A 22,838-nucleotide genomic window follows, 5' to 3' on the forward strand; every position below is an offset into this window, starting at 1 on the left:
GATGGCTGGTTATTAGCTAAAATATAAAGTAGGGGAAAAAAGCAATACACACCCAAACTACCCATGTTGTACGACAATTCAGTAGTAACACTCTCAAAGGAAAAATCAGTATAACCTATTTAAACAAAAATGTAATGTCATTTGGATTCATGCATATGTCAAAGAGCGACCAGACCCAAAACATAACAGATGTGCACAGAGGACTTACTCATTTTCAACTTTCAGATACTTATTTTGCAAAGAACTGTGTGGATGCTCTTCGTTAACCTTTGCGTACCAAAGTTTTCCCTTCTGAAGGGTAGGAGCTGGAAGAGACATGAATCTGCATGTTATTGTGCTTCAGATAGTGATCTGAGTGACCTTAACTAAACCAAATGGTTTGTTATTGATTACAGAGCACACAGGTTATACAGGATGATAGTAACTCTTCAGTACTACATTTTTTAATAACGTAACATTTTAGCTTAGTGCTTTTTATCACCTAAATTCACATGTTATTAATATCCACTGAACATTTTTAATGTTACAGACTGCTTATTTAAAGAATGTTAAAATCAAGAAATAGATGGGTCTGGCCACAAATAATGCCAAAGTTAAATTTGAATTAATCTAACACTTGAATGTCAGTAAGGAAATAAATACACTGCTGACAAGACATGTTAATGTTGTGCAGTGCATGTTTCTCAAGTTGTCTGTGTTGTTTTTGTTTATGAATGAATGCTCTTTGAATGTTTATGCCTGGGCTTTTCTCCCCCTCTCTCTCCCTGCTAATCAATGTGTATATCCCCATTTAGGACAACAGATGAGTCCCCAGAGCTAGCTGAGCCTTGGCAAGCAAAGTCACCTGTGTTAATGAATACTCATTTGAAATAATTTACATGAGAGATGCAATTTACAATATTTTCTGTGTAAACTGTATGAAAATCAAGGATAATTGGGCATTAAGTCATTCTTCTCCATTCCTCAGGGAAGTAGCTGCATCAGAAAGGTCTGTGTATTCTACCCAATACATCCAGATGTTCAATTTATCACAGCTTTGTTAGAAAACTTAATAAACTTTGGGTAATAGTAAACAAATATTTTTACTGACACATCCTGCAGTCAAAAAAAAAATATATATATATATATATATGCACGTTTTTGCACTACTTTTGAGTGACCTGACACATAATTGAAATTAACCCTTTGGCAACATTTTGCTATTTTAGACAATCTAAGCCTGTTTTTGCATCTCCTCCTCAAAGTCTTGAACAACAGCAATATTTACAGCCCTCAGGGGCTGAGGGCATGTGGAATGAAATCCCACACTATTTTTGACCAAGACCATGGGAAATCTGAGGAGCCAAGTAGTCTTTGAGAAGCCTTTCCTATTTGTGGTCTAGACTTGTCTTTGTGGTTTGGGAAAATAGACTAGGAAGCGCTGTAGTTGACATTGCCACTGTACTAAGAAACGAACCCAGACAAGTCCCCTTAAATCTTCAGCATTGTCAGTGCAAATGCAATTAATAAATTGTGTCTCACAAAGAAAGGTCACAAGTGACTCAGTTTAAAGCACTTGCAATTGATGGGTAGTTCACAGAAGTTTACAAAATCTATTTTCCATACAGAGCCTCTCACTATGTGGTGTTATGGAGTTATGCAAATGTCTCTGATCATTTCTTGAGGAGAGGGCTAGATTTACTACAAGTACTAGATTTGTTTCTGTGTAATAAAGAATGAATTACTGTCCTGGAGTCTGCGTTATTTGAGCTAGTCTTTCGTTTAGTAACAACTGTTTTGAATTTCCATCTTTAAAGTTAGTTAAGAAATCTGTAAATATGGGCTACCTTTTTAAAGAAATGAGATGCTGGTTTTCTATGTGAACTGAGTGTTCCCAATTGCATGTGCAGGAGGGTGATTGATGCAGTCTTTTGTCTCGGCTCTAGTTAAGGACAGTCAGAAAGTACATCTTTTTAGTTAGCTATCTTCTCCAATACTTCAGTATAAAGGTACTGTGATTCAGTCATCATTCTTTCTTAGTCTTTTGTTTTTCTTTTAAAAGGAAATAGCTTGCTTCTTAGTGCATCACAAAGCACAACCCTTCGTTCACTAGTTCCATGTAAAGGGATTGACATATTGGAAGAATGATGCGGAGAACAAAATCCATCCTTCATACCTTCCTCATTCAATAGCTCCAACGTGTAGGGCTCTCGGAGAGCTTCAGCTTTTCTGAGCTGCAAGTCATACTGCGGTGGAGAATGATATTTAGTTTTTCATTCATTCATTTTATCCAGGTGCCCCGTTTTGGTAAATGCTTACACAAATTTAACTGCTTAACTGCAAAATGAAACATTAAAATCCAGCCCGCAAATCTACTGATTATAGAAGGCAGCACACAATATCAAACTCTGCATTGCAAACTGACACTACTTGACATCTTTTCCAAATGCCATCTGCAAATACTATAATTAGAATACAGAGTTTTTTCTAACTCATTTAACAGCAACAAAAAGATCAAAAAACTTTCAGGCATAAATTTTCAGTAGACATACAGCAATAAATCCTTAAATATGCACTGAGTCAGGATAAGAATTTGCCTTGTAGACATATTGTTAACATAGACATCAAATTAGCTTGACATGAGCTCAGTAATTAGTACTTCGGGCAAAACAATGGAAAATAAATTTCACTGCGATCAATCGCTATTGGAATATCCATGAATACATAGATTGAAGTCTAAATTGGAAACAGCTCACATTTAAAATTGTGATATAATGTAAAGAAGTTTCTATTTGAATTTTCAAGTGAGAGTCTTAATATTTGGGTTTAAACTGAAACTTGGGGGATGCTTTTCTTGCTCCATAATAATAAAAAATGTCTTATTTAAATACACTGCAATAGCAACCAGCATACTGATGAGGCTTAGTACAGTCTCAGTGCTAGTAGTAACCCCAAACCCTCTGCCTAGACAGCATTAGCAGAGACAAGGTTTAGGTTCCTATAGGATGTCCTACAGATTTTCAGATAACTTTAAATATAGGGCCTGGCTTAAATATTTCCCTGGCTATCATTAACACTGTCCCAGATAAGTTCCTCAGTGAGCACACAATAGGCAAAACATCTGTTTATGTCATGGTTCATAGAAATTTGTCTGCTAAATCCCACTCACAGCTTGATGTTGGCAATTTGAGTCTTGAGATACCTTTTCACTGTCTTGGAAAGTGCTGCCTTGCCCCAGAAGGTATTTATTTTTTAACCTCAGTGATGGTAGGGCCTGTTTTGGAGGATCTCTTGGAGAAATTGTTCAACTTCAGGCTGTCCCTGGTAGCTCCAGAACTGAGCTCTGGACTTTCTACCCTACTGAGAGCCTTCTGCATGAGCTGCTAATGCTTTCCATGAGAGGGGAAACTAAGGACTTGCATCTTTTTTCTCTGATTTAGTGTCATGACTGTATTTCAAGAAAGGTTGTACTGGGTCTGTCTTGGCAGCAGCAGCCAGTATGGCAAGAGGGGCACAATTATAGAGAAGTAAGCAGTCAATAGCTGAGATCTGCTGTCATTTAGAGCTTTTAGGATGAGATTTCACTCCTTGACAGAAGAATCAGCCAAGAGGGCAAGAAATGGGCCTAGGAGGTCTGCCCAGCACTCTTGACCACACTTCCATCCCCTTGTCTGTGCATCTAGAGGACTAGGCCATGCACAGGCACTACGATACCACTGCTATGTCAGGTAATCCTACTTAGCAGATATGTTTTAAAAAACATGCTGTCAGGTGTAGCTGGGCCATCCCCAGTGAAACCCACCTCCACAAGAAGTGCAGCAAAGTCCAAAAACACAAATGTGAATGAGTCTTGCCTGGGCCCATGGCATAACCTGCATAACCTGTTGCTAAGGTCTCGGTCTTTGGCACTGCTGCATTGCCTACTCACAGCTCAACAAATACTACAGTTGTGTATTTTGGGACCCCCTCTGGGAATAATGTTCTTGTGCTGGCTTGGACTGGAAATACCAAAGAGGCAGCCAGGGAAGGCTGCAATTGCACAGATTATAACATTCCAGCTCCTCCGTAGCCAAAGATCAGAGTGAGCTGTCAGTCTCAGAGCTGTGCTTTGATACACTGCAGACTCTGATAAATTACACGTAGGAACAGGAAGGATGGATGGTGACCTTGCGACCTGCCACTCAGTCCTGCTTAATCCCTCCAGCCATGTTCTGCAGATGCAGGAAGGTCCCTTGATGTATGTCTTCAGGAGAGTGACAACGAAAAAGTTGCTTAAATGCTTGTAGCTGTCACAGAAATACAAAGCAAGCAAAATGAATGTTGGGTGTTTCGGTAGTTAATGTTACCCTGGATTCACTTTGCTTGCAGATTCAGTCAGTATATATTTATTTCTGTCTTAACATGCACTCTGTTGACAGTAATTTTGTTAGGGACAAAATATTTCAATCAGAAACAGAGTTTCCAGTAAACAGATGCATTTCATTTGCTGCTTTTTTTTTTTTTTTTTTTTTTTTTTTTTTTCTCCCACTATCTTTTCTGCCTCACCACCTTGGCCTACATGAAGCAAAATTATTTGAATGAATTGTGCAGAGGCAAGGTAATTTCAGTGCCTACTGCTGCAATATTGCTATACAAAATTACACGTTAGCCAGGTTAATAGATTATTTATTTTCATTAAATATTGATTACCAGTTACTTATGCTGACAGCACTTTCCTGTTTACTGTTAAAGTGTCTACATGCTTCTGTTATTTTATGGTGGTGGCAGTGGAGGTATAAGTTAACCATTTGGTCTCATGAATTTTCATGTTTTGACACTGACTGACATCTGCATGGTAATTCTGCCAGTGACCTGTGAGTGCATTTCTCTAATGCAACTTTATACCTAATGTATTCAAAAATCCCTGTAGCGAATGAGGATGTTTTAACCAAGGGTCCTGCCCTCAGTTACCAGGAAAGATGCCTCAGTCTAGCCCAAATCTCACAAAGGTTTCCTAAATTCTGTGACAATTGCTCTTCTGCCTGAAGCTGTGCTGTGCAGCCTTACTGGCATGTTGGAAATAAAGACACAGAAGAAGATGTGAGAATAGAGAAATGTATCTGAGAAGTCCCTCCATTTCTACGGAATTCATTCATTCAAAATCAATTAGTATGATACACAAATGGTGAAGGATGGGAATTCCAGAGCAGTTTTGTACTGTGAATTCAGTGTATGGTTTTGCATTAGCACCAGCAGCAGAACAAACTATGATTGTAAGACAAAACTAATCAAATGTCCACATTGCAAAATACAGTAAATTCAGAGTAATTTTTTTTTTAATTATTATTATTATTTTTCAAAATGAAATATGAGCGAGCAAGATTTGCTTCATGATGCAAGGCAGCTCTACAGATATGGCTTTAAATAAATAAAAAAAATAATCAAAGGTTTGCAATAGTATAGTTAAAAAATAAACCTTTTTTAATAGTAATGATACTTTTAAATGTTTGTTCATTATCTGTTGTATTACTTGCAGTTAGAACTAGTCCAAATTCATAATTTCCACTGCAAAAATAAAAATTAAATGTCAAAATTTATCTGACTCCAAAGTAAAATTAGACATGGGAACGTCAAATCCTTTTCATGGAGGTACTAGATTTGAAATATTGCATTCTGGTAACCTCAAAGTACTTGATAAGGTCAGAACACTTCATTGTGACGTTATCATTTCTAAACTACTCTGAAAAAGTCAAAACAATAGTGGAAAAATGTTGGCATCTTGACCTTATGGAAACAAAATGTTATGGGAGCTTTTCTTAAAAAAAATATTGATGCGTGTTGTACGTTTCCAGAAAATCATTTCAGGGTGATCAAATCAGAAACTTTTTTTTTGTCAGGCAATGCTTGACTAGCACCAGCTCCATCTGTTCAAGGAAATAACTTTCACAGAAAATACTGCTTCCATAAAATGTCCTCTGCAGTTTCCTTATTGTTTAACCTGGTAAGTGTCAGAGATGTTTGTCAAATATCGCCTTTAGACTGTGATGAAATAATGTCATGGACACAGGGGATGGCATGCTGCAAATATAATAAGGTGAATGTAATTCTTTTTGAAATGTTAGTATGGCATTTAGAAAAAAATGATACCTTCATTTTCAGTTGAAATATGTAACAGTGATTTCTGTTTTCAGAGCCTTAATAGCAAATGAGCTTATACAATGATACATTACTATGAGATTAGGATATAACAATAAACCACTGAAATTATTAGCAGCAGTCTAGTACTTCAAAGTGACCCCTGATTCTAGCTTCATAAGAAATAACAGTAATAACATTGTCATTAAAAGGAAAAGAATCTGCATTTCAATGAAAGCTTATTAAAAAGGTTTTATACAGTTTTGAGTACAGATAAACATGTGCAGCATTTCCTTACTGGGAGTGCAAATGGTCAATAGACCCCTAGGGGGAGGAAGGAAAGAAGGACTCCTGTCAAAACAGTGAGAGAACACATTTGCATTGGTATTGAAAACCTGGTAAACAATTTTTTTTTTTTCCTAGTGATAGAACCGGGCTGAAAACATAAACAATAGAGTTTTCTGGCACATTCTTGAAACATATTGCACACATGGAAATTAAAATTCATTTTTTTTCTTTGAACCATAGCATGTGCAAGGGATTTATTTATATTATTCAAAGTAAAAACGTAAGTGGACACTAATATCTGAATTCATCAAAGAATAAGCACAGGCTTAAGTCAACCTTTACTTAGTAAAGCTCTTAGGAATGTGTTTACCTGCAAGAATATGCTAGTGGCTAATGAAATCAGCAGTATATGTTTATAGATACTGGAAGAGATTAGAAAAGAAGTCTAAACTTGCTGAAAAAAACATCTAAAGTGGCTCTGTAATTTGTTTCCTGCCACAAATGCCTTTGAAATCAAAATAAATGCTCTCTGTTTTTAGAATATACTTGATTCTTCCAGCATTAGTGTTTTTATGGTACTTGAGATTGTGAAATATGTTTGTGCACTGAATTCATGTGTCTATGCAAGATGAAGCAGGCTGAGTGTCTTAACTCTTCTAGCTTTCAATCAGTAACGAGATCTAACAAATGGTGCTATGGAACTGGTATTAACAGTGTTTTTGGTTGTATACAACATACTTAAGAAGATTATATAACTTAGCAGTTTGACAATGAAGTGCCTATGCAACTTCTGAGTTCTTTTGGGGACATTTTATCCTACTGCAAGGGCTTGTCTCAATAATCTTCTCATTTGTTGTATTTGGTGCAAAGGTGTTGAAGTTTTTTTTTGTTTGTTTGTTTGGTTTTTTGTTTGTTTCTATCTGAAGCGGTGTTATTTTATGTGTTCTGTAAAATAGCTTAGTGAAAAAGAGAGGGAAGTGTAAAATAATAGCATAGACTCTGAGGCAAGGACTGCAGACTTGTTTCATTCATCCTAAGTGAATTAGCCCTCCAGCTAGAAAGTCTTGCTCTCTACCTCTGTAACCACCTGTTCAATTAAAGGTTTGTAAAACCTCACAAGGCATAACCACCTCTTCAGGCGAGAACAGAAAACACCACACTGTTACCACAGCAGAGCAACCAGTGTTATTTGTGGCTGCTTCTAAAATGAAGGAGCTATACATCTAAACCAGAAAGGGGCCAGTTTTAATCACAGGTGAGTGTCGTAGTCATTGAACAACTAAACAAAAACAAACATTGCTGCTACCTTGCCTTGGGCTTGGCACAGATGTGAGGCTTTCTCTCTTTTATGTTCCTTGGTGATTCTCTGCTCTGCCTTCCTTCTTGCTACCCGGTTTGTAATTTTCAGGGCAGGATGATTCTCAAAGTCAAAGTCCTCTGGCTGACCTCCTCCTCAGACTGCTTATATTTGGAATGCTATTAAAAGATGTTATGATGTATGTCCCTCTTTCCAGGACGTAGTATTTATAGCGTACCACTAACAGGTAACCCATGTAGAACAAGCAATCTCTGGAGCCCCCGCCTCCTGGGCTCACTGGCGTACTCAGCAGTGTTTGCATGTTCTTGGAAGAGAAGAACTCGGGGCATGCAGAAGGCAACCCCAGGGCCCAGTGCCAGAAGAAGGTCTTTCATTACTGCAACCGCACCTTGCCTGGAAAATGCCGCATGTGCTCGTGTGACATTTCCACGACTCGAAGCGTGCCAGAGGACAACCACTCGGGTTACGGGTCTTTAGAAGGAGATGCTGGAGCCGAGCCACTTGGCAGACTTTCAGGCATCTGCAAGACTTTCTGGGAAACCCATTTTTTCCGGGGAAAACCACGGGTCCCAGCTTCGTTTCCCCAAATGAGCAGATCTGATTATTCCCGGCTGCCCCACCTGCAGGAGCGCACCTAGGGGCCGGGCGCTCCGCGGGGCGCCATCACCCACAGCAGGCAGCTTCGAGCCCCTCTCCGGACCCCCCCGCCGCGCCGGGGGCACCCCCCAGCCCTTTGCTCCCTAGGGCTGGATTCGGGGCCGGGGGGGCTGCGAGGGGTGGGCGCGGGGCGGGCGCTCCCGGAGCCCTTCCCCCGGCCCGGCCCGCCGCGGGGCAGGGGCTGGGGCGCTCCGCGGGGCGGTGCGGAGCGGGGCGCGGTTGCGGAGGCTGCTGCTCGCCATGCGGGCTGCCTGAGCCGCCGCCAACTTGCCCGGGGAAGGATGGCCTCCAATTTCAACGACATCGTGAAGCAGGGCTACGTGCGCATCCGAAGCAGGAGGCTGGGGGTGAGTGCTGGTCCTCTCCCGAGCTTACCCCAGGGGCACCTGCCTTGGGGTCTTTTTTTCCCCCGTTTTTCCTCCTCTCCTTTGTCCTCCTCTTTTTGCAGACTGTGCTCTCTGGGTGTTTCTGCAGGGGAGACAATAAAAAAATACCTTAGGGAAGGGTGGAGAAGAATCAAAGCGTCTTAAACGCATACATCTATGTACCATATACATGCGTGCGTGCACATGTGTATCTATTTCTTTTGTTTTTTCCTCTCCCTCCCGTTCGGAGATGGGGATGCTGCCTCCTTCCCGGCTCTGCCTATGTCCCCGGGGCTGGGGCAGCGCCCAGGGCTCGGAGCCCCGGTGAGGAAGGGGGCGGCCGGGGGCAAGGCGAGGCGTGGAGGTGCCAGGGCCCCCGGGGAGCGGGGTTTTGGGGGCGCAGGGGGCTCGGGCTGGGCAGCGGTTCTGCACAGCTGGAGGGCTGCGGCTGCGGGAGGCTCGGGGTGCCGGGGTGGGTTGCTGCAAATCAGGGGTTTGAGCTCTTGTGTGGGACAATAGAAGATTTTGTTGATAGCTTCTAGGGCTTTGAAGTTTCACAAAATGAAAAATTCTTCCCTCTGCCCCCTGACTCCTTATTTCATTCTAAACTTATTTTAAGTCTTACCATGTACTTCCATGACACATTCCTAGTTTCAGCTGTAGCTGCTAGGTGTGCAGCAGTAGCAGCAGGCCAGTTCCCTGTGGTTCTTTGGCATGTGCTTTCTCAAAGCCCGGTTGGTTCCAACAGTCCATGGGCTGCTGCTCCCCTGAGCAAACTACCTGTGCTTCTCCAACCACGGGGCTTGCGAGCTGCATGCTTCCTGGCTCCCTCGCTGAGCCAGCAGGGCTTATGGGGGGGTTAAACAGGAGGGAGGCTTTGCATATAAAATGCTTTAATTGGTGTATCTGCCTTGCACGACGGGAGAGCAACTCATTTCTTGTACTTACTGAGAAGTGATTAATTTGACAATTCCAAATTGTGCATAGCATGAGTTTTACATCAAGATTTATTATGGCGTGTGTGGTCATCTGAAAGTTTTTGTTGGCTTGTTACGATTAAAGTTTCATTCTCTTTATACCCATGTTCAATGGATTCTCTATGGTTCTGTTAACTTGCATCTCCCTGACTTGTTTGGAAAGTAGAAAGCATTTTAACATATTCCAGCAGGCATCGCTAAATGGAAGATGCTGCTTTTCTTGTACCTTATGTATGGTCATTGTTTATTCTTTAAGAACCACATGGTTCAGTGACAGATGGAGATAACGTCATTATGAGAGAACTTGTAGTGAAGTTGGCAGGATTAGTGTATTCTGACTATCTTTTCAGCACTGGGTATATATTGTTATTCAGTTTGTGCCTGCATAAATAAAGGGCAAGATTAAACTTTGGTACATCTTTCTGTACTGTGACAGTGAAACCTAACAGGTACATGAATAAGGTGCATCTATTCTGAGATGGACATAAATTCTGTCAATGCCTCTGGCTTTTGTTATTAAAGCTTTCCAAAATTCTCTGGAGGTGGTGGTGAGATGTTCAATGTCCTCTTAGTAGAGATACGTTTGCCAGCTTAATGTTTAAAATAAAAGGGGGGGAGGGGGAGAGAAGGAGGGAGAAAGGCACGGAGTCTATGAAAATGGAACCGTTAACTCTTTTCTTTGTAAAGACAGATCTAATCTTTATTTGATCTAATTTCTTCTTGTTCCAATGGCTTCTGTTGTATCAATGGCTGGAAAGCGTCAAAAAGGTGGTAGGGCTGATGGCAAATGTTTCTGTAAAGTCTCAGCAAAGAGCAAAGAGTGGCCATGGCTATAGATTTCTTCAAGTGAAGAGCCCAGAATTCATTTTCCTTGGCTTCCCTGAGCTCTGGGCATATTGTCCCCTAGACTTTTCAGCGGTGTGGAAGCGGTGAGGAGGGAAGCTGTGGAGCTGTGGCTGCTTTTATCTGTCTGTCACTGGTTAGATTTGGTGCCTGTGCTACAAGCATGAGGTGACCTATTCAAATCCTGATGCTCCACTTGTTTGGGAATTGGTAGTTTAACTAACGGTCATGCCTTTCTCTCCTGGTTTTCAGTTTAGGCTATTGCGCCTCTACTATGAATAGATAGTTGAACTATAGCTGCAGGCTTCTTTCTGCAACTTGCATTGTCTATAAGCTGCTGAGGAGACCGGTGTCCTTATTTATAACATTCCAGTGAAAGTGGATACTTGGGTTGATTATGATTAACCTGAGTCCTTTAAAGGAAGGACAGGCTTGTTTGCTTGCAGCAGTGGTGCAACTGTTGGTACCCACTTCTCAGTACACAGCCCAGCTACCCAGTCTCATTGCTCGGTGGTGAGTTTTCCTCCTTGATCAGGTGTGGAAGTGCACAGCTGAAGCTGACTGAGCACCTGGGGTTGCCACCTGATTTTAGAAAAGCTTGAATTCAATATTACTCAGTGGCAAATGGGAGTTTGGCTCCTTCAGAGGAGAAGGAACTGTGTAAGCAGCTTCTGGGTTTGTTTCTTTTGGGTGGTGGTAGCTGTGAAGGGCTGTTGGACAACCAGGGGTTTGGAGGTAGGAAACAAAAAATAGCATAAGCCTTAATACACTAACCTGGAAACTTTTAAAAAACTTTCCCGTGCCCTGAAAGCATTAAGAAGGTGAAACCTGCTCCTGCCTATGGAGAAGAGATCTGGTGCTGTGTGGGGAGGTGTCAGTGGGAGTTATTTAAATACATTTCAATATTATGGTGGCATAGCTGTAATGAGGGCATTGTTTTTTCAAACTGAATTCAGCTCCTGTTTTTTTTTCTGTAACGCTATGGTAATTCCATCACCAAGGGAACTAGGAGCAGCACTTGTATATACAAATTATCTCAAGAAATGCTTTTTTGAATAACTGGGGTGCAGGTGCTAGATTTGGATATAAAGGGGTGCAGAAAAGCAGCTTGCTCAAAATCGAACCTCTTTTGAAAGAAAAATCTCAATTCTGAGAGGCCTCACTTTGTAATTTCAAGATCACATGTAGGCTAATTCATTTTGTACCTGAACAGTTTATGTGCACTTTAAATATGTAAATTCTATTTAATATTATTTAATAGAATAGTTTCCATAGCAACATTTGTATCACATGTGTCTTCTGCAGAGCCAAATATATTCATGAGAAAGAGCTCTCTTCCCAATTCTTTCCATCCTTATAGGGAGAAAAATAATTCCCTCAGCCAATGATCTGGCCCTGTTTTGTTATTAGCGCTGACACGGCGGAGATTGTGTTCCAGAAAACTGCTGACAGCGCAAATGTGCGACCTTACAGAGTTCCTTAAAACAAAACAAATCAGCTTTGTTCTGTGAGCAGCACTTCCATCGATGACCAGTGGACCTGTGTTTTGGGGGAGGAGACACTGTTGCACAGAGGGCTTCTTGCCATCAACTTTCATCTGATTAACTGCTTTGTGTCTACTTACATAAAACACCAGGGTTGTTTTATGGCTTCTGAGCCTGAAAAGTTTTTTTTTTGTTTTGTTTTGTTTTTTGTTATTGTGATTGTCAAGTAAGGTCTTGTTCTGTGATACAGATGTGACCTTTTTGAGGATTATTTTACAGGAGTGTTTCCTCTCTCTCATGAAAAGGCCAGTCCCTGTGTTCTCACCTTAAGGACAGGTGAATGTGCAGTGCTTGTGAATACACTCGGGCTTCACTTTAGGGTGAACTGGGTCAACCGAGTGTTCGCTGAACAATTAAGAATCAAACAGGAATGAATCTTTGAAATCAAGAACCTTTGTTAGGCTGGTGAGCCTGACTTTGTAGCTGTTGCTGTTCATGGGTCCAATGTTAACTCTGGCTACAGCCTCTGATGTGGCCTTTCCCTCCCCCAGAGGCCAGAATCCTGCTTCTATGAAGAGCACGATAAAGCAGTTTAATATATCACACTGGGAAGGGTGTGTGTTTGTTTTCCATCACGGGATGATAACTTGCCTGAAGAGCATTAAAAGGGGACCCACCTGTCCCCATGGGTGGGAGGCTCCTGGCAGCACATGTTGTTTGCGGCCTAACACTTATATTGAGCTCCCTGTTTTTACAGCTTATGTACTCTTCCTGTATCCACACCTAAACTTGGGGTTGCTGGAAGCAACATTTCAATTTGTTCAAGGATTATAGAGCACAGAAGCTGCTCTAAGGGTATTCTCTGGTGCCACCATCAAGGTGCACGCAGAAGTAAGTGGTGGAGGCTTGAAATGGTAGCAGGTGGTGTCCCTGAAGCCTGCTCCTCAGGGTATAGGCACCAGCATCAGAAGTGCTTGTGGCATGTAACAGCACCGGGAAGCTTTGGAGGTGAGGCTGTTCCCCATGGAAGACCCAATCCCATCCCTGCCTCTTGATGTATGGGGGACTTCTGGAGCAAGATGCCACGGGGTTAGCTGTCAGCCCCCCTCCTTGGTATGCCAGTAACATGCTTGGAGTGTCTTGTTGCATTAAGTGATGAAGCACTGTTGGCGTCAGAGGGAAACAATCTCTTCGATGAACAGCAACTGCCTTGAGCTGTCTGCAGCTAAAAGCAAGATAGTGCTGATCAAACAGAAGTGTCTCAAAGAACCAGCTGAGATGTGCTGGTGGTGCGCAGAGATGTCTCTGGTAAAGAGTTGCACACAGCCAGAGCTGCACAAAGCCTTGCGGAGTCTGGCTTAGCTCTGCACACGCTCAATTGATTGGAAAACATCAGCATCTGAAAACCTTCTCTCCCCTATGGCTTTCCTCGAAACTGAGCCCATCTCCCTGATAAGGGTTTTTGCTGCCATGACTTGAGCTGTTGCCTTCTAGGAGGGCAGCATGCCTTTCTGAGTATCTGAGTAGCATGTGGACCTTGAGCTGATACAAGTATAACTATACTTTTTCTCCCAAGTTTTGTCTGCTATGAATGCATCTGACTTGTATGCAAGTATTTTCATTGCATCCCTCTCTATCTGATAGCATCACTTGTAAACTCATTAATAGAACGGGTATATCAAAATGTGAACTACATTCTGTATACTGCGGTGCTTTATCTGCTGTGGTACAAGGCTGTTCAGAGCTCTTCCTAGGCAATATGCAGAGCTGGACAGTCTTCCAGGAAAAATCCAGCAAGGATAGGTGGTATGCCTTAAGTTTTGAAGACTTAAAGAAAGATGGGGTGCCATCTACAGTAGTATGTGCTCTTGTGCTCATATTTCTGTCATAAACTTCCCTTTGTCTATTCTTATTGGTCTTCCTAATAAAGCTCTTAAAATGTCTTTATTCTGGAAGACTTTTTATGAGTTCTGTACCCTAAGCCAATATTTATCCAGTTTGAAATAAGTAGTGAATTACAGGTAAAAACTTGAATGTGCAGTTGGGTGCATACTTCTGTTTATTTTTCATTATAAAGAAAAAGTATAACAGTTGTGATGTGTTTTGCTCCAGCAAGCTTCTTTTTAACATTGAAACTACTTATATTCCTTGGCTACAGGCAACATTTTTTTAGGTTGTCTGTCTCTTAATTTTGTGGTGAAGATGCAAGAATTGGAGTGGTGTGTGATTTTTATTTTTTATTACAACTTTAGCTCACAGATTCCAAAAAATAATAATAATAATAAAAAATCATGTGTATCTATAAACACAATAGGAAATTTGTACCTGAGCATTGAGATGACCTGTATTCTAAAAGAGGCTGAAGTTTTTTTCTCTTCTTAAAAACAGGGCTATTAAAATTAGGGCAGTCTAGGACAGCATATGCTGCTGAATAATATATGTAGATTACTGCTTCTGCATGAGAGAAGTATTTAAAACAGCCATGTCAATTTGCTGTTTGTAAGAAAAGCCTTACAAAGTATTTATCTTTCTGGAACATATGCTATTGCTAACTAGCTATGTTGGATGTTTACAACCCAGAAAAACAATCTGCACGCTAACAATAATGCGTAGAACTTTCAAAATGGGGCATTATTAGCAGGCAGTCTGATTTGTTTTATGATTGCCATGATTTTGTGGAGGTATTTCCTGCATATGGAGGTCTGGGAGTCTGCTCTCCAGTTTGTATTGCTATCAAATTATTACAGGCTATTAAGAACACTCATTTGGGAGGATCCATTGACTTTAATGGAGCTGTGTGAACAGCTAAGTATCCATTCCTAAAAAATGCAGGTCTCTGCAGAGACTTCCTGTATCTGTCGGAGAATAAAGCTCCTGGATATGAAGTGAGTAGTAAAGTGGAATTTTTTTTACCCAACAATCTGTTTCTTGTACCTCTGTCTGGCAAAGGAAATGCTGCTAACAGATTTTTGCAGAAACCTGCCTCATGAGGTGTCCTCCACTTTGCACTTACCAGGCGAGGCACGGAGCTGTTCTTGCAGTCATATCTGTTTAACAACACTTCTAATTAAATCCACAGCCTGCTCTTGGGGTTGTGTGTAACCCCATCTGTTGGAGGCACCTCCTTGTTATGCAAGGAATGATCAGCTTCCACTGTATATTAGAGTGGGTCCTCCATGGAAATCTGGGCCAGGTCCAAGGAAAAGATCTGAGCACCCCGTGCCAGGGTTAGCTGGATTTCAGCAGAGGCAGTCCAAAAGTGCAATTCTGACAGCACTTGTGTTTGTCCATTGAGGGTTCATGAGGACACTGGGATCAGTCAGTGTCTTCTACGGTTTCAGCCACAGCAAACATGTCTTGTCCAGCATCTGGTGCATTCCTGTGGTCCTGCCCAGAGGTTTTCTCTTGTCGTCCTTTGGTCTTGATCTGGTGTGAACAAACACATAGCATGGAATTTTAAACAATGGCTTTCACCACTTTTGTTAAAGATGGAAGAACTTGTGCCTATACCTCATTGGTAAGGTTGTTCAAAGAGCTAAAAATGACAGGCTTAGTCCAGACTTCTTCCTTCCAACCGCTTTCCTGTCTGTGCTGAGGGGAGGAGCACTGGGGTGCATTCAGCCTTTCCTCCTCAGTGTCCTTGCTCTCACCAATCCAAGGTGATCTTGCACCTCTCCAAATCAACCTGGGTGTGATTAAGTGAGGGTGACCTTGGACAAGTGCTGAATCTTGCTGGAAACGTGGCTGCCAAGTAGGACCCAGCTTTTAGGAAAGCAGAGAAGAAGGAAGTTGCGCTTCTGAAAGCAACTGTGCTGATGGCATTGGTTTCACCGCTGCAAGGATCGTGTTAACATTGGAGAAAATGTTTGCATGGGTGCTGTTGTTCGGAACACCATTTAACACTGATCTTAACCAAATTGGGTTAAGTCCTAATTATAGAGAAGTTGGGGAAGTAAAACTTAGTGGGTAACTGCAACTGAGGCTTGTGTGAAAGATGTGACTACTGGAACTACAGCAGTAGACTTGTACCATCTTTAGTATTAACCATATTAATGGACAGAAACGAGATATGTGTCACCTCTTAGATGGTTCTGACTAGCCCAAAAACTCTAATCACATCAGTGTGAAGGAACGTGATATAAGTGGTGTCCTCCAGTGTAGAACTAGGGCTCTCCTGGCCGACCCCAGAATAGGAACTTGTAATAGTTCAACCTTTAGGGGGGCAAAGAAGGGAGCTGACTTCTTCACAGCTTTATAACTAGGTGCTGGTTTCTAGGAAGTGTGTAAGTGGAATAACATGAGCTGTACTTAGATATTTCTGGACTGATTTAAAAACTCCATGAAAAATAGTTATTAGGTTTCTGGTTGCTTACATTGATTAATGCTTTGTTTGTAATATTAAGTACTTATTTGAAACTTAAAAATCAGCAAAAAAAAAAAAAAAAAAAGAATCAGGAGAATTTTAACCTCTTCTGTATTTGAGCATTGCTTGAGAACTCAGTTGTTGGATGGTGTCTGCATGCTAGTTTTAAGAAGGAAAACACAACAATTTTATGCTAGAGCACAACAAAAGAACAGCCTAACAGATTGTAGACTGTTCTTCAGGAAGTATGGCATTAGTACTTAAATGTGCTTTAAGACTGGATGGGAAAACTCCTGGTCCATACTTAGAAGTTTGGAAAAAATTTATTCAAAAGTTTTGGACTTGTACGCTTGACTATTTTTATTTTCTTAACCCAAAGCTTCAACTGTTGATAAAATTATGAGAAACTTAAAATAGAGGGAATTTTGTGTTTTCTGTTCTTGATTTTAATAAAACTGACTTCTGTAAAAACTTCATTGAGAAGATTGGTGTTGAATATGTAAAATGACATATACTTTTACAAGTTTTGCATAGCAATGTTTCTGTGAAACCCTGTGGGAGGAGAGGTAAGGTGGGAGAGAGACAATCTGCAGGACTAGAACCATATGGTTAAAGAGTGGTGCTTGAATAAGCATGCCAGAGAGTTAGCACGAGGATTTTAGAGTAAGAGCTGTGAAAACTGGAAAGAAGAATGATGTAAGAGTTGCAGGGGGCAGGAGAAGGAAAAGTCTGCCTATATCTATCTACGCTTGAAGCAGCTTCAGTAATCAAACTAGCATTTGCCTATTTGGCTCCTTTCAGTCTGGAAGTATCAAGAGAGAAAAATTGAACAGATTTCATATGTACCAAATTCAACCTGCAAGATATTAAGCCTGTTGGATTTGTATTTTTAGAAAACTGTTAAATAAGGTGTTGGAACATATTCGCAGATATTAAAATTTCTTGCTGCTTAGAACTTGGTGGTGGTGGCAGATATAGGATCCAGGACATTGCTTAGAAAGTGTGAGCCTCTACCCTTGGGCTAGGCAGGGAGGAGTATCATCAGGCCAAATGCAGCTCTGTCTGGCTGCTGGTATTAGGTCTGTCAGCCCAAAAGCAAGTTCCCTTTGGACTTCGTCTGGCACAAAGTCAATGTGACTTGAGGCCAAGGCAGTTGCTGTCATGATAGGGGTTACCTCTGGAGTTGAAGCAAAGATCCTCAAAGCCTAGTTGTGTTGCAGTGAGCTCGTTATTCTGTAGCTGCTCCTCACCTTGCATGGTGTCCTGTCATCTCCCCAACAAAACAAACAAAAAGCAGAAACCAGGCCTAAGAACTTCTCCAGTGTTTCTCTGAAAGACAAGGTGGGAGACTGTGCAGATCATCATTTGGAATCAGAAATTCCTGTTTTGGTGGTGGCCCATTTTAGAAGTAGAAACAGCTTTTCTTGTGCTTTCCAGCATATGTTTTCCATGAAATAACTCTTCATGTCTTTCTTTGGAAGATGGGCTTAGCATTTTTTAAGCAAAACTCTGAGACTCCAAGTTTACCTTTTCCCATAAACTATGGTAATTCATAAACAAGCTGTTCTTACCCACTTGCCACCTTGTTACGAAGTTTTCACTTTAACAAGTCAAGCAAACCTGACCAAAACACCCTGGTTCTTCTGCCTTTATCTTGAACAATGTCATCTGCCAGTTGTGGTTTCCAGGTCTGCATTCTCACTATTTGCTCTTTCATTGTCAGACAGAGAGAGGTCTGTAAGTTTCCTGGAGGTGACTGCTGCTAGGCATGTGAAAAGGTATGCCAAGAATGCCTGCAAATGCAGTGAAAGAAAAACCCAGTTACAAACAAGTGAAGTTATAGTCATTCCTGATTTTGATGCTGTTTCATCATGAATCTGTTTCAGTGTGAAGGTAATTCTCCTGCTGTGTGTATGGGCATTACTCTGAAGCTGCATCAGTGATAAATTAACATTTTGCAGTGTTTGTGGAGACGCTTGAAAGAAAGTAACAGATGTAGGGTCTGCACCTGGGACTGACATCTTAATTTGAAGTTTCTCTAGTTTTAGGTATACCACTGAAGTTGATGGACTGCTCCTATTATCTTCCTGTCTGACTTCATCAAGTGCTGCCAGAAATACCAGTGAAAGTTCAAGCTATTAGAATTAAGTTTTTTTTTTTCCCCTTTCCTCTACTGAAGATAACATAACATTTCAATTCAAAATATCAATACTGTAAATTCAGTGGTATTTCTCCCCAGTATTATTAATGTAGAAGATAAAATTGTTCCTTTCCTTACTGAGTAATGTTTATCTGGGGAATTATCAATGCCCTATGGTCAGCGAAGGGAAATTAGTCTTAATGCTCTCACTAATGGCTGTACACCACTGAGGATGGATGCTAGCTGATTGCACTGAATTAACTGCATGCTAGTGAGTGGCGTACTCTTGACACAGTGCTTATGGTAAAATACAAGTGGCTGTTCTCTGTTAAATGAAGCAGTGCATATTAGGACAGTATCCCGCTACGTTTTCCTAGACGCTTTCTAGGCAACGGCCATACTTTCATAAGGAGGAATTCTACCTAAATGTGATTGAATTCTTGAATTCTTTCCTTAATTAGCACTACACAGCTGGGCCATGAGAAATAACTAGGAGTTGGGTTTGTCTGTTTGAGCTGATGTGTAGATTTGCCTGGACAAATGCAAGAGGACTGCAAGAACAAGAGGGAAGTTGAAATGTACCAGGGAAATACTGGCTCTACAATCCTGCTTTTAATGTTTGTTTTGAAGCAAGACTGAACTAACAACAAAATAACTGGCCTCAGTTGCGCTTTTACTAAAAAGTTGTCTGATTTTTTTTTATTTTTTTTATTTTTTTATAATACAGTGAAAAGCACATGTGGAAGTTCCAGCATATACTGTCTGAAAGCTGACTCTTCTGGAGAGAAGCAAGATGTTTGAGAGGAGACAATTTTGGGACAAATGGGTGACAGTTTTTTATCTGGTCACAGCTTTAAAAGTTCTGGTAGGGCAACTGAGCTTTTACATGGAGGATCATCAGATTATATGAAGCACAGAGTCCATCTACTTACCGTAGGCCCTTGGGCGGCACTCTGCTATGACAAATCCTTTTGTGCACATACCTTCAGTAATTCAGAATACATTTAAGGTTATCACTCTGAAGTCAGTTCACTAAAGTGCTTGAAAAGGGAAATATGTTTTGACTGCTGTGGGCTCTCCCCTGCAGCAGCTTTGAACAGCGCATCAGTCCGTCTAGCAGTCTAGGCCAAATTACTTGAATTTTTTGCTGCAATCCTGTAAGGCAATGCTGAAGTGCTTGTTACTATGATATAATGGGCTGTAATTCTGTCCATTCTAATGAAGCACTGTGTTTTGGTGAATCCCAGCTTGCAGTGACTCACTTGGGAGTGTTATTTGTTCTTTCATGTAAATTCACTTTGATTTTTAAAACTGATCCAACCTCCAGAGAGGTTGGGGGAATGACCGGTGGTTCACTGCATAGTTTTGTTGTCAGGAGTGAAAGAAAAATGTGGAACGAACAAGATAACTTTACCTTGTGTTGGGGTGGCATGATGGACTGAAGGATATCTGTAGTCGTTGTTGAGATGTGTGGAGGGTGTATATGGGGATGGGAGGTAATGTGAACTACATTTGTTGCAGCAAACCTGTGATGTTTCCCAAAGCTTGCAGTTAAATTAATTAGTGAATGGCAAAGAATGACAGCAGGCCAGAAATGTGCTTGCAGGACATTTGTCATCTGTGGCTCTCCAAGCAGCACTTAACAAGCGTCATTAACTCCATTTAATAGGTGGGCAGGTGGCAACAGGTACAGCTGAATTGCTCAAGTCAGTCACTGAAGACTGAGAAATTAAAGCCCTTCTCCCGTGTCTGGCTTTGGGATGCTGGCAGCTCACCGCTGAAGAACATTCTCCTAAGATAAAGGCTGGGTCTGTGTGCATTTTCTGCCTTTCCTCTCTCATTTTGTGCAGTCTTAAAACTGCAAGTCCAGCTGTGAAATACAAGTCCTACAAAACTGTGATATGGGAGGCTGAAGCAAAGCCTCTTGCTGAGGGTTTGTGAACAAGTACAGGTCATCTCCAAACACAAAGCAACTTCCATCTGGGCCTTCTGGACAGCAGAGTTTAGGAGAGCATATCCCCCGACCACCACTTTAACAGCTGCACATGTTCTTGTTACAGCTGTGACTGGCTGTTACTAAGGGTTAGTGCGTTCTCTGCAGCCTCTTTGCATATGATGTACTAATTAGTGAGCTTCATGAACTGTTAATGAGCTATATCAATACTATTTTTCCCTGTATGCCATGTAATTAAAGTAACCAAGTCAGATAGCAACAAAAAAATCCTAAACCATAATTCACTGCTGTCATTTCAAGTTACTAGGAAGTTACCTAATTCTAATACAGTACTAAATGGTGTTAATTTGTTGGACTGCACTAATGGCCTGACCCAGTAGGACAGCACATCCAAGTGTGCTTTGCAGTGCTCAGCCTGCCTGAGCTGGCTGCACAGGGTCAGTCTGCAGTTTGTGTTGAAGCCCTTACTATTTTCTTCCTTTACTAGTTACAAGTCCTAGGCTGATTTTTTTTCACCTATCCAGTTTCATGCCTAGAATTAACTGTGTCCATGTATAAAGCTTAGCAGGTGTTTAAGGAACTAGATTGGATACTTAGCTTCGGTCAGACTTTTTTTTTTTTTTTTTTTTTTTTTTTTTTTTTTTTTTAACCTGTGACTAGAAAGAGAGGGCTTCTACCGTAAATACTTCTTGGTGCTTGGAGGCACTCTCCTCTGATGGACTAACACAGTACAAAACTATCCGTTTTTGATGTATTGGGGTCTGGGTGGGGAGAGATTCTAAACAAAAACCCAAACCGCTATACTGTGAAAGATGTAAGTTGTTAAAGGAAGGCCTGGAAGTAGAAGGATAATGCTTTCTTTCAGGTAATGCTCTCTTCCTAAATATACTGCATCCAACATAGGACTTTTGCAGAGAAGGTAAACTGGAAGTTGAAGTCTTGCTTTTAGTATCTTCCAGGCCATGAAACTCTGGGTAGTCATTAGAGAAGCTCAAAAAAATGAATCAACTTCTATATTGCCCTCCATTGTATCAAGCAGCATTGCTTCTTGTTCCTTCTGCAGATTCAAGCTACCTCGCTCTGAGTAGAGATGAGAAATAAATTACTCCTTTGCAGAACGCTTAGGACACCTTTGTGGGGTGGGCAAGTCCTAAACCTTAGTCCTGTCATCTGAATAGTCTTTTTACATCAGGGCAGATATCACTGTTCTGCTACAGGTGTCCTGCTTGCTCTGAGCACTTTGCCCAGCCCTTGAGGTCCAGAATGGTCTTTTAGGTCTTCCCCTGAGTCTGGTGGCTTCTTTGCCCAGGCTGGGCTAAACCCATGGTTCCAAAGCCCTCAGAGATGTATGGCAGAAAGCACTGAATGTGCTTCAGCATCTGGCCAGGTTTTGTAATTAAAATACCTATGAACTCTGGACCTTCTGTGTCCAGCGCACATCAACAATTTGAAGAGGGGTGTTGCTTCTAAACTACTGTATTGACATTAGCAGTGATTTGCTGGAAAGGGTTCTCATATGCTCCTGGGGACCCTTTCTTTAAACAAATCTCTTACCCAGCTGGAATATATTGGGAAATCACTTCTCATCCTTGAATGAGCACATCCCATCTTGAAATCTGCCGGAGGTGATCTGTGCCAGCAGTGGCAAGACTTTTATTGAGCGTATATGCCTTTGTATGAACCGATGACTAATATATACCAGTTATAAACAAAACCTGTAAAATTCTGCTCGTGTCTGCCTGTCAACATCTGCTGCCACAGAGCATGGTACAGACATAAGATAAAACAAAGGATCCTTTTCTAGCTCCTTTACTAAGTTGTTAAGTAATCTTGAGCAAGTCATTTTACTGTCTGTGCTTAGATTGCACCTCTCACCACCCTGCTGTGACTTAGACAATGAACCCTAGATCACAACACACAGCATTTTGGTTACTGAGGATATTTGGCAGTAAGTAAATCTTGCATGTGGAATTAATCCTCTGTAGTCATGAAGGACCAAAAATATTTTTCTGTAGAACAAAGTTACCTTCTAACTAAGGTGCCAAGTGGGAATGCATCTACAGGCTCAAATCCAGCTGTCCAATGTTTTAAACTAAGGCTAGAGAAATGGCTTTGAGTTCTGAGCCTGAATCGTTAACAAAAATCTGACTTCTCGTTGATGTAATTCCAGTTGGTAGGGAGGGGGCTAAGAAGAGAAGAGTTTTTGAAGAGGAAAGACTGATTAAAATGGCTCATATTTTAGAGCAGTGGGCATTCTCTGTGCCTTGCATTAATATGCTTGAGTGTAAAACAAGGTGTGTAGACTCAAAGTTCTGCCAAGTATTTTTTGTGCACGTCTTATAGCCAGTTCTGGCCA

At 41.3% G+C, this 22,838-nt stretch overlaps 1 protein-coding gene across 5 annotated transcripts in view; it reads left to right on the forward strand.

Annotated features, from left to right (window-relative positions):
• The first annotated feature begins 8,552 nt into the window (after positions 1 to 8,552).
• Positions 8,553 to 22,838, forward strand: part of DOK5 (docking protein 5) — a 42,932-nt gene continuing 28,646 nt past the window's right edge. For 2 of the 5 annotated variants that reach the window (XM_032198252.1, XM_032198254.1), the window contains exon 1: positions 8,553 to 8,703. In XM_032198252.1, the coding sequence (XP_032054143.1) occupies positions 8,638 to 8,703 (66 nt within the window). In that variant the 5' untranslated portion in view covers positions 8,553 to 8,637. The remainder of the gene's footprint in view (positions 8,704 to 22,838) is intronic. The other 3 variants (XM_032198255.1, XM_032198253.1, XM_032198257.1) reach the window with 2 other exon arrangements.

The sequence above is a fragment of the Aythya fuligula genome, chromosome 16, assembly GCF_009819795.1.
Source record: "Aythya fuligula isolate bAytFul2 chromosome 16, bAytFul2.pri, whole genome shotgun sequence".
NCBI lineage: Eukaryota > Metazoa > Chordata > Aves > Anseriformes > Anatidae > Aythya > Aythya fuligula.